Source organism: Felis catus, chromosome C1, assembly GCF_018350175.1.
Source record: "Felis catus isolate Fca126 chromosome C1, F.catus_Fca126_mat1.0, whole genome shotgun sequence".
NCBI classification, from domain to species: Eukaryota; Metazoa; Chordata; class Mammalia; order Carnivora; family Felidae; genus Felis; species Felis catus.
This window is the reverse complement of record NC_058375.1, coordinates 31,820,040-31,835,801: the sequence shown is the minus strand read 5'-3', so window position 1 is coordinate 31,835,801 and position 15,762 is coordinate 31,820,040. Positions and strand designations below refer to the sequence as shown.

Sequence of the window (15,762 nt, the reverse complement as noted above, 5' to 3'; positions counted from 1 at the left end):
ATTTAAAAAAATTTTTTTAAGAAAAAAAAAAAATATATATGTGCTGGAAAATAAGAAAGTGCCAAGAATTTCATACACTATTATTGCTTATCCATAAAAACCATGAGCATTTACCGGTAAACAATCAAAACTAACAGAATTTCAGTAAGGCTGCTAGGCTTGAGATCCATGGACAGATCTGCAAGATTGCTATACATGGGTCATATCTAATCAGGAAATTTAAGTTTAAAAATATGCCATTCATGTAGTTACAAAAATTATGAATACCTATAATTAAATCTAGAAAAGAACTTCACAAAGATAGTTGAATCTTTAAAAAGCACCTTTATGGGGCGCCTGGGTGGCGCAGTCGGTTGAGCATCCGACTTCAGCCAGGTCACGATCTCGCGGCCCGTGAGTTCGAGCCCCGCGTCAGGCTCTGGGCTGATGGCTCAGAGCCTGGAGTCTGTTTCCGATTCTGTGTCTCCCTCTCTCTCTGCCCCTCCCCCATTCATGCTCTGTCTCTCTCTGTCCCAAAAATAAATAAACGTTGGGAAAAAAAAAAAAGCACCTTTATGAAGAAATTATAGATTATTATTGAAGGACAGTCCTTCCAACAAATGGACCTAGAACTGGCTATCCACAGGCAAAAAGATGAATTTCAACTTTTACTGGAAAGTTGCTATACATAAAAGTTAACTCACAGTGGATCCTAGGCCTAAACAAAAGACCTAAAATTATAAAAGTTTTGGAATGAAACAGAAGGAAATCTTGGTGGCATTTGTTAAATGGAGCTCTTGGATAGGATACCAAAAGCACAATCTATAAAGAAAAAAATGGATAAACTGGAGTTCATCATCATGTAAAAGCTTTTGTGTTCCAAAAGACACCATTAAAAAAATAAAAGCCTTGGAGGAAAATGTGCAAACCATGTATCTGATAAAAGACTTTTATTCGGAATATGCAGAGAACTCCTAGAAGATAAGCAACTCAATTAAAAAACAGGCAAAAGGTTTGAAATTCAAATTTAAATCTAGAAACACCTGTCACATTTTTAACAGTGAATAATTTTAATAACCTAGTCTACCACGGAATTGAATTACCCTCACTTGCTAGGATAGAAATATCTCAAATAATTGAAGTGCGTGATAAAAAGGTTGCTCGTAACAATGAAATTATTCTGGTGCGCCACATATAGTCCCCAATTTACAATGGTTCAACTTATTGTATTTTGCCTTAGCATGGTGTGAAAAAAACACACAGCTGGCAGAAAGGGTACTCTGCATTTTGATCTTTTCCCAGGCTAGCAACAGGCCGTATCCTCTCTCATGGTACCCTCTCTCTCGTGGTGCCCAGCAGTGGCAGCGAGCCACGGTCCCCAGTCAGCCCCACGATCACCAGTGTGAAAAACCGATATGCTTACAGCCATCCTGTGCCCATACAACCATTCTTGTTTTCTATTCTCAGTACAGTGTTCAGTAAACTACATAAGACATTCAACACTTTATTGTAAAATCGTCTTTGTGTGAGAGGATTCTGCCCACCCACAGGCTAATGTCAGTTTTCTGAGCACACTTAAGGTAGGTTAGGTGTACTAATTGCATTTTCGACTTACGATGTTTTCAACTTACAACAGGTTTACCAGGATTTAGCTCTTTGTTAAGTCGAGGAAGATCTGGTCTTTAGTATGAAGCCGAATCCCTGAGACAGAGCTCCCAGATCAGGAAGCACGCTAGGAAAGTGATCTCAGGCCCCAGGCCGTGCTCACACCCTGACGCCTGAGCGCCCCCTGAGATGGGGAGGTCAGAGGCTGTCCTGCTCTGCTCACTTCAATGCCAGGCCAGACTTTCTTACCCTCACTTCCACACTCCTCGCTGTCCTGTAAATGGATGGATGAAATACAACTCTGCCGCTGATTCTCTCCTCTCCGGGCCAGCAAGGCTCCCCTCCTTCAGCCAAACCTCCTGATCCCCAGTAACCCAGCAGCAAAGCAAACCACCCACAATCTAGTCACAGATTCCTCAACCTCAATGTCCCTTCTCCCCTCCTGCAGCCAAACCTGACCAGAGCCACAGTCTCAACTCACCACCACCAGGACGTCCCCACCATTCCCCAAATTTGAATTTCCTGTTCGGTGGGCACCCTCCATTAGCACAGGTCATGAAAAAGTCTAAAATAGGTTTAGGGGCACCTGGGTGGCTCAGTCGGTTAAGTGTCTGACTCTTGGTTTTGGCTCAGGTCGTGATCTCAGTTTCATGAGCTCGAGCCCCGCAACGGGCTCTACACTGATGGCGCAGAGCCTGCTTGGGATTTTCCCTCTCTCTCTGCCCCTCCCCTACTCACACTGTCTGTGTCTCTCAAAATAAACAAACAAACAAACAAACTTAAAAAAATAAAATAAGATAAAATAAAATAGGTTTGGAGCCTTTACCACCTCAGACACCAGGCACTAGGGAGTATAAAGTTGAATGAGGTGGTCCTTGCCTTCAAGAAACTCCAAGTCTGGGGCGCCTGGGTGGCGCAGTCGGTTGAGCGTCCGACTTCAGCCAGGTCACGATCTCGCGGTCCGTGAGTTCGAGCCCCGCGTCAGGCTCTGGGCTGATGGCTCAGAGCCTGGAGCCTGTTTCTGATTCTGTGTCTCCCTCTCTCTCTGCCCCTCCCCCATTCATGCTCTATCTCTCTCTGTCCCAAAATAAATAAATAAACGTTGAAAAAAAAAAAAAATTAAAAAAAAAAAAAAAAAAAAGAAACTCCAAGTCTATGAGTGGAGGCAAACACAGATGGACACGTGGACACACACACACACACACACTCACAGAGGGGCAGCAGGACAGGTTCACAACCAGCACCTGTAATACACACAGGACACAGGTCACCCAAGAAAGACCAACCATGAGGTTTGGAGGTGACGTGGTTTGACAGGTAAAGGCTGCCAGACAATACTGTGTCCTGGCTGGACCCTGAGGGATGAAAATGAACAGGACAAAGCCAGGCCGACGGGGAGGGCGACCCATTCAGCATGGCTGGAGCAGAGTACAAGGAGTTGGGGAGAAGTGGCAGGAGGGGGCAAGGATGTTCAGAAAGCCAAAGAGGTAAGGTACTGGAGAATCACAGAGCCAACAGGCATCAGTTCTAGAGAACGGTCCAATGTCTCAAACTGGGAAAGGACAACAAGCCTCAGGAAAGCGGTGAAGAGACTTCGGGGTAACTAGAAATCCAACACGATTTGCGTGAATATGAAATTCCTACTCACTTGTTCAGGTTCGACGTGGCAGAACATGGATATTTTCTCCTTCACCGATGTGTCCAGAGGATTTGAGCACCTGCACACAACCTAGCAGGAAAGAAAGTAAGCCGTTTGGACAGAAGGAAGGGATCACAAAGTTGGGTTTTTCTCCTGACTGAAATTAAAACAGACACCAGCCTCTTAAGCTGGATGAAAATGTTAACTCCGGCACAATGCACACCAACTATGAAAATATGACCTGTTTTCAAAACTGAAATTCCTAAATCCCGCTCTGGAGAAACATTAAGGAGGGGGGGGGGGGTGGGTGGGGAATGGTACAGACGAACACACAGATAATGAACTACAGGAACCAACTGGGGTTTTCCTCAGTTAATGTCTTGGGCGGGGGGGGGGGGGGGGGGGGGGGGTACGGGACAACAAATGACAGACAGAGAGGAGACACAAAGCATGACCTCATGCATGCCCGTGAGGAAATCTTTGTAAAAGACAACCCCACTTCAAAGCACTAACCCTGTTTCTCCACCACCAACGAAAAGCATGCCAAGAAAACACAGGTCTTATCTGCTGTGAAGCAGAAATTTTCTGGCTTGTTTTTTTTTTTAAACTGAAGTATAGTTGATACACAATGTTGCAGTGGCTCCAGAAAAACAACCTAATGATTCAACTCTATACCCTACGCTCTGCTCACAAGTACAGCTACCTGTGTCACCACCACAGGACGCCATTACACCACCACTGACCATATTCCCTACGCTGTGCCTTTCATCCCCATGACTTATTCATTCCGTAACTGGCAGCCTGTGTCTCCCATCCTGCCCATCCCCCCACCGCCCCTCCCTCTGGCAACCACCAGTTTGTTCTCTAGATGTACGGGTCTCTTTTTGTTTGTTTGGGTTTTTAACTCCATATAAGTGAAGTCATACGGTACATGGAAGATTTTTTTTTTTGCATTTAAAAAAAATTTTTTTTAATTTACTTAAATCCAAATTAGTTAACACATAGTGTCGTACTGGTTTCAGGAGAAGAGCCCAGTGATTCATCACTTACTTGTAACACCCTGTGGTTTGCCCAACAAGGGCCTTCCTTAATGCCCATCACCCATTTAGGCCCTCCCGCACCCACCTCCCCTCCAGCAGCCCTCAGTTTGTTCTCTGTATTCAAGAGTCTCTTATGGTCTGCCTCCCTCTCAGTTTTTATCTTATTTTTCCCATGAGAGAGAGATTTTAATTAAGCATACAAGATCAAGCTTGAAACCAGGGAATCATAAAATCTTACCAGATCTGGAGAAAGCCCGAGCCCTCTAAGTTCCCGAACACTATTCTGGGTGGGTTTAGTTTTCTGCTCCCCTGTTGAACTTGGCTATTTTACAAAAGGGAAAAAAAAAAAAGTTAATTTCTCTATGATAAAAAATTTTCTTAAGTATGACTTTTCTCTGAACTTCCTTTATTGATCATTTATCTAATTGAGTTTTTATTTTTGTCAAAGGTACTCGTGCATAGATTTTAGAGTCAAATGGTTCTACAAGGTCTGTTCTGAACAACAGGACAGTGAACCCCTCCCCTTCCTCGAACCCCAGGGGCAGCCAATCTTCCACTCTTAAATGATCCTTCTGGTATGTTTCCCGCTACGTCCAGACATGTAGTTTGAGGCATTTTCTATTGATTTCCCTCCTAGAGGAGGAAGACTCTCCTTCTATTACACACGCACCTGTCCCGTGCCTGCAGCCCATCTCATGATACCTCTCCAGTGTTAACATGTGTTTGAGTATTTAAATACTGCCCACTTGGGAGTGCCTGGGTGGCTCTGTCAGTTAAGCATCTGACTCTTGATTTCAGCTCAGGTCATGATCTCCCGGTGCGTGAGATTGAGCCCCACACTGGGCTCTGCACTGGCAACGTGGAGCCTGCTTGGAATTTTCTCTCTCCCTCTCTCTGCTTCTCCCCTGCTCAAGGGCACGCATGTACGCACGCTCTCTCTCAAAATATACAAACATTAAAAAAAAAATTCCCTTTGCTCTAGCTGTAGTGGGGTTTCACCGTATAGTAGAAACAAGTGGGACTTTTTTTTTTTTTTAAGTTTATTTAGTTTGAGTAAGTGTGAGTGGGGGAGGGGCAGAGAGAATCCCAAGCAGGCTCCGCACTGTCAGCGCAAAGCCTGACACAGGGCTCGAATCCACAAACCACAAGCTCATGACCTGAGCAGAAGTCGGATGCGTATAACTGACTGAGCCCCCCAGGGGCCCCCAAATGGGACATTTTCAATCCACCACCTTCAACCGCGACTTCCCTGGCTAATTTTCCAAATGTTTTCCATCTGAGCTTTTCCAAAAGTCTGATTACAGTAATTTTAAATTCACAAAGACGGTCTTTATTCCCTGCATCTTACACACCTAAAATAGACAAGGAATGAAAAGCACCCTCTTCTCTCTCCTTCCCACCTCCACAAAGTAAAATTCGAATGCCTTACCTGAGGGACTAGACTGACGTGAATATTACAAAAGTTCTCTCTTTTGACCTTGAACTGGAACTGACGGAAGGCCTCGATAAAGGGCATGCTTTCTATATCTCCCACCGTTCCACCGAGCTACAAGAACAAAGTTCTGTTAGAGATCAAGCACCAACCCTTCCTTTTATGGGTCAGTTTTCAGACAACTGCACCCCATTATCTCAGCTCAGCGATCAGTAACAGCATAATGTGGACTCTTTGAGTGCAGTTCATGTCACTTAGCAGTAAATGACATTTCTTAATGCTGAACAGCTACTTTTCTGGACAGGCTCTCCATTCCCCAAAGTTATGGATCTGGCAGATCTGGCCAAGAAAAAGGCCAGGTGAAAGATATACTAGAAACTTTATTCATACCAGTCACGAAGCCAAGAAACCTAAATCTTATCTACTTAGCCATAAATAACTGTTGTGTGACAAAGTATCAGTAATAGGCTGATGGAATTTCTGAGTCCTCTATTTTACATCCAACGGCTAGGACCAGCACAGCAGGAGTAAAGAAACTGAAGCAACGGGGCTCATTCAGAGATGAGAGGATTCCCACCAGAGGAGAGATGAAGGTCAGCTGACTTTTTCAAGAGAGAGAGGAAAATGTGTCCTGCGGCTCTTACTGGTACAGTCATGATAAGTGAACGAAGAGGCTCGCTCTGAACCTCTGATCGCCTGCACCTACTCACGTTCAACGGCCTGGCCCCATCCCAGGACTGTCACTGTGCCCTTACCTGTCCCACTGTGGTTAGGGTCAAGGGCCTCACAGAGCACTGTCTTACCAGGTGCTGATGGCTGACTAAGGAGGTGAATGTGTATGCACACTTGGTTAGAAAAGACTCCTACAAACCTCAATAACACACACTTGAGGCTCTAGGCCGTCTTCATCCACGGGTATTAATGCCTGTCTCATGACCCACTCCTGGATTGCATCTGTGATGTGAGGGACAACTGGAAAAGAGGAAAGAGGCACGTAACATACACTTTCCTATCAATACTGGTGGAGGGAGATACACTTACTATGACAACAAACGGCCGCAATCTTTGCCTGGAGCAGTGAAGGGGTCATAAACATATTTTTGAGACCACTCTTACATGGCGTTAAGAAATCTTTGAGCTCCGGGGTGCCTGGGTGGCTCAGTCGGTTGGGCATCCGACTTCAGCTCAGGTCATGATCTCGCGGTTTGTGAGTTCGAGCCCCGCGTCGGGCTCTGTGCTGACAGCTCAGAGCCTGGAGCCTGCTTCGGATTCTGTGTCTCCCTCTCTCTCTGCCCCTCCCCCATTCATGCTCTGTCTCTCTCTGTCTCAGAAATAAATAAACATTAAAAAAAAAAATTAAAGAAATCTTTGAGCTCCCACTGTCTGTGGCCTCCTTTCCAGGTTTCCAAGTCGTGGCCAGAAGCACAAGAGGGTAAGGCCAAGAGTATATCCTGAACCCACATCAGAGCTCTGGCCCCTCTGCAGAGGGCCCCGGGGCTGCACCACCATTCAACAGACCCTGTGACCGCCGCACCACTACTGCTGAAGGCTGGCACACTTCACACCTGGGTGCCTTCCAGGTCCCTGTTCCATTATGTTCCAGTTTATCAGAGGATACACAATCCACAGATAAGAGAGGGTACAGGACGGCGGGGTGGTCAGGAGCACAGCATCTGGGGCCAGAATGTCAGATTCGAACCTCAGTTCCACCTCTCATTAGGTATGGATCCTTGGGACACCGCTTAACTATTCTTAAGCTCGATTTCCCTATCCGCTAAGAGGAGATAACAGCTTCCACTTCATAAAGTTGTGCAAATTTCATGAGCCACCACTGGTAAAATGCTAAGCAGAGCGCCTAGCATGCCAGTGCTCAGCAAAGTCAGCCAGCGCTGAACACTTTTTAAAACCCTAGCTGTCGGGCCAGAAGGCAGGTTCCTAAGGGGCAGGGATTACTGTTTAACCTGCTCTGTATTTAAGCAGCGGTGCCTCAGGCACAAGGATATTCATTATCTACTGCACACACAGCAGCCAAAGGGATCTTTTAAATATGCAGTTTCCCCCCATCCCGTGTTTTAAACCCTTCAATGGCTTCCCACCGCTCTGAGTAAAATCCAAACTCCAGGCCAAGGCCCAAAAGGCCCTACATAACCTGGCTGCAGCCCACCTCACCGCCCCCACTCCCCACACCCATCCCCCTGGTCCCCTGGCCTGACTGTAGCCTCAGGCCTCAGGCCCCTCCTCCGCTTGTCCCCTGGCTGGCCTCTCTCCTCTAGAATGCCCCCTCGTGGAGTCTCCCTAACCACCTGTCCAAACTGGCCGTCCCCACGCATTCTCTCTCCTATTTCCTTCACAGCTCTTATCAGACATCTTGTTCCATCCGTTTGTTTTTGTGTCTCCCACGCGGAAGCCCCCATGGGGGCGGGAGCCTCGCTGGTCTCCTTCATCCATAGCCCCAGCGCCAGACAGGGTATGTCCGCAGCGAGCATTCAAGAAACATGTGACGAATGAATGCACACAAGAATGAATTCGCTGGAGGCCTAGAACAACAAACTGTATGATCGAGATCATCTTAATTCCTAACTGATCCCCTTTCTACGTGTCAGGAACTCAGAGAAACGGTGTCACGCAGCTCTTTCCGCCCTCCACGCAATCAGGAGAGCCAGGTAGTTAGTAACTCCATTTGGCAGAAAAGAGAGCCAGATCTCAAAGAGGTTAAGTAATCTGCCTGTGTTCGCAAAGCTGGTAAGTGGCGGGGCTAAGATCTAAACATGGGCTAAGCAGGGGCTAAGTGGCTTTCAATTTAGCAAAGTCTAAAGCCAAGGGCAGATTCACTCTCATAACTGAGAGAAAAGCCACTTTTCAGCAAACCTCTCCCACCCCCCCCCCCAAATTTGGACTTAAGCCATCACACTAGACCAGTGGTTTTCCAACCCCACCTTTTAAGAGTGGCAATTTTCTCAAATGAACGCTGTGCAAAACCCCAGGGCAGCAGGCGGACATAAGTGAGGCTGGCTGGTAAAAGGGCAGGAGACCCAGAGAGCCGCTTCTCAGACTCCCACAGGCCCACGCGCACCGATGACCAGCCTGCAGACCAACGTACACAACGCACGTTCTTGTCCTACCACTGTTTACAAGTGGGTCCCACACGCACAACATATATACACGGCCTGGCTGACTGCCCTGATCTAGCTGCCTTCGTCACTTCACACCCATCACTGCGTAAAAACAACAGCTCTCTGGGCTCAAATCATGCCGGACTGATAGCTTCAGTGGCACTCATACAGCAGCAGGGGCTCCCTCAAATTGCTTTTTGGGTAAACAGCCATACAACTCTAAATTTTCAACGGAAGGCATGGTTCAGCAACAATACCTGGACGCTTTCAGGCTGAAATTGCATGAAAAGTAAATTTCTGTTCACGAAAGAAAAGCAAACTGCTTAAGGTTTTCACACCTTGAGGGCAAATCCAGTTTTACCTTGGACGGTTTTCCCCAAGTAATCTCCTTTGCGTTCCTTGTTAATGACGTACTGGTAGATCTTTCCAGTGGTCAGATTATTGTCCTTGGTGAGGCGGATGTCTAGGAACCGCTCATAGTTCCCTAGATCAAGGTCTACTTCCCCACCATCATCCAGCACAAAAACCTCGCCTGCGGTGAATAGTGAAAACGGTCAGGGTAAGTGAGAAACACCCATGTCATGGCAAATGTGAGGCTCAAAATATAAACACTCAAATAGAACAAAGTCTGCATTACCTGGACATGAAGCAGAGAAATTTATTTCTAGAAAACTAAATATGACACAAAAGAAAGAAAAATATCACCAACCATTCTCCAGAAGGCAATAGCTTACTTCCAGCCTATCAACAAGCTCGGTCTGAATCAGGAAGTTATAAAATAGCATTGAACGGAAGGAAATCATAGCCTCAAGGGCGGTGGAGACAGGGAACTTTACAGGAGTGTGGTATCTGCTGCCTAAAGAGAAAGAACTTTCAACAATGCCTACTTGTGCAGCAAAAGGTTTCAAACGTATAAAAGCATGATTTCCTTCAAAGCTCACACTGGATACTAAGGTCCTGCTGATTACAAAAACCAGCTTCTGGGCTACACTTTAGTCCCAAACAAAGTTGTGAAACTCCAAGTTTCTCCCATTCCTTTGTTTGACATTCATTCCTTGAGGCGTCATTCTAGAAGTCTTGCCCAGAATGGTTCATTCCTACCATCACAATAGGAGACCAGCATAAAAACTGGAAAGGGAAAAATGTCTTATTTTTTCCCCCTCAGAGAGGGGTTTCTATTATAGAAACCTCTAGACTCTAATCACTATGTTGCCTATTTAGATTTCTGCTTCCTCTCTGTCTAGGTGAGAAAAACAGATTCTGCTAACACTAAGGACCTTTTTGGAAGGCAGGAAATGCAAGTCATGTAATACAAAATATACACAATTTCCAAGGGCCGATGTATATTCTTCCACATACTCCGTAATTACTATTTTAACAAAAGAAAGAAATGCATCGTGCTCACCATGCTCATAAGGAGAGAATGTTCCCGCATCAATGTTAATGTATGGGTCAATTTTAATTGAAGTTACATGTAAACCGCATGATTTCAGTATCGTGCCTACGCTGCTGGCGATGATTCCTTTTCCAATTCCTGATATAACACCACCAGTAACTAGAATGTACTTCATTTTACTTTTTGACCTGGGAATGGAAGAAGGAAAAATTACAGATAAAATATATTTCCACAAAGCAAACGTATCTGGGTTCAAAGGCTAGCTGTACCGCTTCCTAGCTATGAACCCCCCCCCCCGGGAGCCTCAGTTTCCCTGTCCATCGCAAGACTTTAGAAGGTTGTTATGTGATGTGAGCTCCTAACAAACATTTCTTAGGATCACTGAATGGCTTTAGTCAAACAGGAGTTGAAAAACAACGACTAGTCACATAATGTAGCTTTTGTTTAAAGCTCTGACAACCAACAACCTTGAGAGACGACCTAATAAAAAAATAAATTTAAAAATCTGACAGAACGCTATGCCCCAAACACTGGCTGACATAGCCAGCAGACCCCGGGGTACGAAAGCAGGTGCCTCATTATTTTCCCTGCATGGGAGAAACAACGTCTCAATCTTGGATGAGCCCTGGATTGCCTGATTGCCCCACAAAAGAGAATGTCTTTGACTAACCTACAATGTATCCCCAAGAAAACAGAGCTTCGCTAGGTTATGGAAGACGGAATAAAAGAACTTCAACATTTAAAAGGAGTTGCAATTAAGCCTAAAAATCCTTTAAAGGTAGTTTGCTCCTGTAGTTTATTAATAACTTACTCCTTCCCAGTTGTACGGCTGTTTAACTCAAAACTCTCTCCGGCCTATAAAATGAAGAGAAACCATATATACTGGAGGAAAGGAACATCAGATAACAAACCAGCCTGAAACACACAATGGGCAGAGGACTCAAAGAGGGGACAGATCCCATTAAATCCAAAAAGCTGTACAGCTGTGGCCGGGAATGGAAGCAGCAGATGTGGTGACAGATAAAAAGGGTGGGTGGATGGAAGAAACAGCAGAGGCGAGAGGCGAGGTGACAGCAACAGGCCGGCCAGGGAGAATTCATCACTGGCCCTAGCTTCAGAGGCTCAGAAACATCATTTGGTCAGTAAACCCAAATGTGATCAAAACACAATCACCAAGTAGAAGAGAATGCTTGCTTTGGCACGGTCAGGACATTTTCCTCCTCTGGGAACGCTTCATGCGAAGCCAGTTTATAATAAAAATAAGCTAAGAAAGGAACAAGGAAACCGGGGAGTTCTGCCTGAAGCATTCCCCCGCCCCACTCCCCAAGGCAGGAATGAATACACTTGGCAAAGTAAGAATGCTCAGAATGACTTCCCCCTTGGACAGCAAGGAAGACAACCAGACCGTGACTTGCTCTTTCCATTGTTCTACCATTTCCAAAAGCATGCTCCTTGGTTTCTGCAAAATGTATGTGGGGTTCCCATAAAGCATTTTGTGGACATGAAAGTCAGAAATGTTGTTAAACAGTCAATTGGTTTAATGCCAGATCTCCAGTAGCCTTTAATAAGTTAATATGCTCTGTGATCTCCCCAAATGGGCATACAGTCTAGTTTCCCCAAAACTTGTTTGACCCCAAGTCCCTACTATTTGGGGGGGGGGGGGGGACGACACACTACTCTGTCACCTCACAGTGAAACAGATCCTTACTGACACACGGATTATCAGACTTGGCTACATTTTAGATGTGTTCTATCCAGGGATATCCCTGACACTACAGAACTAAATTCTCAGACTAAATTTTAGATGTTCCTAGAAATTTCTCAGTGGGTGACGGAGCAGGTTACTTTTACAGAAGACTCCTTCTTCATCCGTTTGTATTCGACTTGCCCCAATATTACCTGAAGAGGGTTAACACCTCTCTTGAGGGAAGATTCTTGCGGCCTCCCACAGTGCCTGGCAATAAAGACCCCAATGGGCTCCCAGACCAGGTAGGAGAGGCTGACAGGACCCACTCACTCACACTGATGAGCGACCCCCTATGTAGGTGCTAACGTGCTGGACACTTTGGGGACCACAAAAGGTTTGGTTTTTTTTTTTTTAACTTCTATTTGCATTTATTTTATGCAGAATTTACTCCCAGGCCATAGGTGTTTGTTTCTCCAGCTTCTTCTGGGATCTCTTTTTCTTCTGCAACCTCCTCTCCCGGTTTGGGGACTAGCTGCTCTTTCCCAGTAAGGACCATCTCCGCGTGGCAGGAGAGCTCACGTGTGGGTTGAACTGGCCACGAGCCCCGGAAGTTCTGCGCCGCAGCTTGGGGGCTTTTGTTCACCTGGATGTGCCCAATAACCAGAGAATCTACATCTAAACCCTTACGTTCAGCATTCTTCTCTGCATGTTTAAGCATGTGCAGTAAACACTCAGCGCTCTTTTTGGGCCACCAACCCCGTGTCCAGCCCCACGGTTCGGCCTGGGCACACCCACACCTACCAACTCCACCACTGCAGTGACACGGAATGGCACACGCTGTGTCTACAAAGTGACATCTTTCAGATACTTGGTGGCTTTTTGGATATGCATACCCTCGATGGCCTGGGAAGTTTCACGTGTGTTCTTAAAGTGAACACAAAGATTTGAAACCTCTTGACTTGCATGATTTCGTAGGGTTTTCTGGGTCAAGTGAATAGCAAACCATTTTCAGAGATCACCTCAGGCTGCTTATGGGAAGAGCAGGGACCAGAAAACTTCACCAGATCTGGGCTCATATCACAAGTTGCTGGCAGTCCGGTTAGAGACAAAACATTTACAAAGAAATGAGTACTCCACTGATGGTGGGAAACAGGGACAACATACGAAAGGCACACATGGAGAACAGAAAGCAGAAAGCTTTCAGTGGCAAGACCAGGGTATAGATCATGTCCTAGCAGAGGAACGTGAGAGAAATTAAGGCGGGGAGAGGATCCAAGTGGCTCCTGCTTAGTTGACCTGAGACCTGCAACAGGTCTTCAAGGACTGACAGCAAGAAATAAAGCATGGAGAAGGCAACAGAGTGAACAGGAAGGTGAAGGCCATCTACAGAAAACAGATGCAGGGCCAAGAAGGGGGGGTGGAGGGTGCCTGTGGGAAGACAGTGGGAAATAAGCTGGAAATGTAGGCAAGGGTCCAAATCATGTGGAAACCTTAATGTCCAATCTGCACTTTATTCTGAAGAGGATGGACACATGGGAAAGTTTTCAAGCACAGAAGTAACATATATTAAGAGGTATCAGGGGTGCCTGGCTGGTTCAGCCGGTAGAGCATGCAACTCTTGATCTCGGGGGTGGGAGTTCGAGCCCCACGATGGGTGTAGAGATTACCTAAAAATAATCTTAAAAAAAAATTGCATCAGAGGAATTCAATAAAAATGGCAAGGGTGGGGGGGGGAAGCTTTTTTGTCGATAAAAATGTTTTGAGATCCACCTCCAGCCCTACCACTTGTGTACGGAGACCTGTCAAGTCAATCAAGGTGCCTGAAGCCCGGGTCCTTACATCGGAAAAATGGGTGATCCCCGCATCGCCTGTCACCAGGACTGCTGCGGATTGGAAATTACGAGTGTGGACCTACGTGTGCCACGCAAACGTAGTGAACTTCTTTAAAACGCGGCATGCTCTCTACGAGCGGCCAGAGGGAGAGCGCCACGGCTGTGGGGCCGAAGGGGCCGCACCCCGAGCCCCGACGAGCTGCAAGGCCCCTTCCGCCCACTGGAGCCGGGGCGCGCCGGAGGGGCCGCGGCCAGGCCGCCGAACCCATCCCCCACGCGGCAGCGCGTCTCGGACCTTGAACCGCCTCCCAGCCAGGCTGCAGCCGTGCCCCAGGGTCGGAGGGGCCAGGGCCCGGGCAGTCCCCAAGGAGGGGCGGCCGCCGGGGCTTCTCCCGGAGGGCTGAGCAGAGGGGCTCCGGCGCCTCTACGGCCCTCCCGGTCCCACGCGTCATCCCCGGCCCCCTGCTCAGCCGAGCCAGGTCGCGCTGCAGCGCGTACTGCCGGCCCCCGCGACCCCGGCCCCGCGGCCTTTCCCGCCGCCCCACGCCCCTTGCGGCCCGGCTTCCCAGCGGCGCCCGGCCACGCGGCCCCGCGCGCGGGAGCCGGCTCCTAGCCGGCCTGGCCGCCCGCCCGCCCCACTCCCGTTAGGCACGCAGCCCATTGGTCAGGCCGGCGAGCCACCTCACCCTTGATTGGTGGGAGCGGTGTCTATCAGCCGGCGGTGTGGCTGTCCCGCGCCGGGTTCAGCTAGCGCCGCCGATTCCTGCACGGCAGAACAGTTCCCCCAGGATCCCTGGAGTCAGCCTACCTGAAGCCGGCTTCCAGGCCTGCCGTCGGCTAAGGATCTAGGTGTGCGACGCGCGCGCTGGGCCCCGGGCAGCCAGTGAACCAGCCCGGCCGCATGCGCCCGGCAGTCTTTCACGGAGGCGGGCTCCAGGCGGTGCGCACGCAGAGGCGGGGGGCGGGGCGGGCGCGAGGGCCCTCCCAGGGGCGGGGTCTGGGTGAGCGGGGCGCAGGGCCCCGAGTGCGCAGGCGCGGGGGAGACGCGCTTTCTCGTCGGCCGGGGCTGGTCTGCGGGCTTGTACCCGGGCTGCTGACGCCCGGAAGACGCAGGCGTTGGAGACCCGGCAGGTTGTGGCTTTTCTGCCTTGCATCTTTTGCTCGCAGTCGGTGATCCAGGCTTCCTCTCTTGCGGAGGAGGCCGTTTTTGGACTCAAACCTGGCAAATCCGTCCTCTGGCCCCAGCAGCCTTCGAGAGGAGGCCAGATCCATCACGCCGTGTCTCTGAACCTTCTGGCGCCGTGAGCACCACGTTCACGCCAGCTGGTGGTGCGACCCCAGCCCATCTCTCCCGCCACGCCCTCTGGACCGAGGGACAGCGGCAGTGTCACCCCCTGCTGGCCTCTAAATGAGAAAGCCTAGAAGGGCGCCTCAGCTCCCGCTCCTTCCTAATCTGGCTTCCTTGCCCCCGCATCTGCCCTGAGCGCAGCTGCTTTAGATGGAGAAGGGTCCAGAAAAGTACATAGTTTCCTCTGGCTAATAGTCATTGAGCGCCCACTGTGTGCCACACACTGGGCTGGGCTCCAAAGGACCCTGTCCTGGGTATAACGACGTAGTGGGGCAAATTGATCAGCCAATTACACTTCATCGTGATTTTCATAATTTTTTGCTGCTGGAGTGTCCGGTGTGGGGACTGACCGAGTCTGGTGGGCATTGGGGGTGCAGTCAAGAAGTCTTCTCCGAAAAAAGCAGTTTAAAGCTGAGAACTGAAATTTACTGGCAAAGAATGGGAAGGGCGAGGTGGGGAGTAAGAATGAGTGAGGTAGAAAGAAAAGCTTGTGTGAAGGCCCTGAGGCCCAGAAGAATTTAGAACAGCTGAATCATCAGGCCAGTGTAGCTGCATTGGAGAGAGCCAAAGGAAGAGAGAATAAGAGATCAGGCTGGAGAGGTGGGCATGGCCATACCATGCAGAGCATTATAGAGTAAGTTAAGGATTTTGTTTCTCCTACAGGCAGTAGAAAAACCATAGAAAATTTTTT

General features: G+C 48.4%; 1 protein-coding gene across 2 annotated transcripts in view; it reads right to left on the bottom strand.

Moving 5' to 3' along the window:
• The window catches only part of CTPS1 (CTP synthase 1), a 31,225-nt gene extending 16,546 nt beyond the window's left edge, over positions 1-14,679 (bottom strand). Inside the window, exons 1-7 of one of the 2 annotated variants that reach the window (XM_023258536.2) lie at positions 14,532-14,679; positions 10,214-10,392; positions 9,170-9,340; positions 6,567-6,667; positions 5,693-5,809; positions 4,502-4,585; positions 3,233-3,313 (exon numbers count right to left, since the gene is read on the bottom strand). In XM_023258536.2, the coding sequence (XP_023114304.1) occupies positions 3,233-3,313; positions 4,502-4,585; positions 5,693-5,809; positions 6,567-6,667; positions 9,170-9,340; positions 10,214-10,379 (720 nt within the window). In that variant the 5' untranslated portion in view covers positions 10,380-10,392; positions 14,532-14,679. Of the gene's footprint in view, positions 1-3,232; positions 3,314-4,501; positions 4,586-5,692; positions 5,810-6,566; positions 6,668-9,169; positions 9,341-10,213; positions 10,393-14,409 lie in introns of both variants that reach the window. The other variant, XM_023258535.2, reaches the window with a different exon arrangement.
• Positions 14,680-15,762: the final 1,083 nt, after the last annotated feature.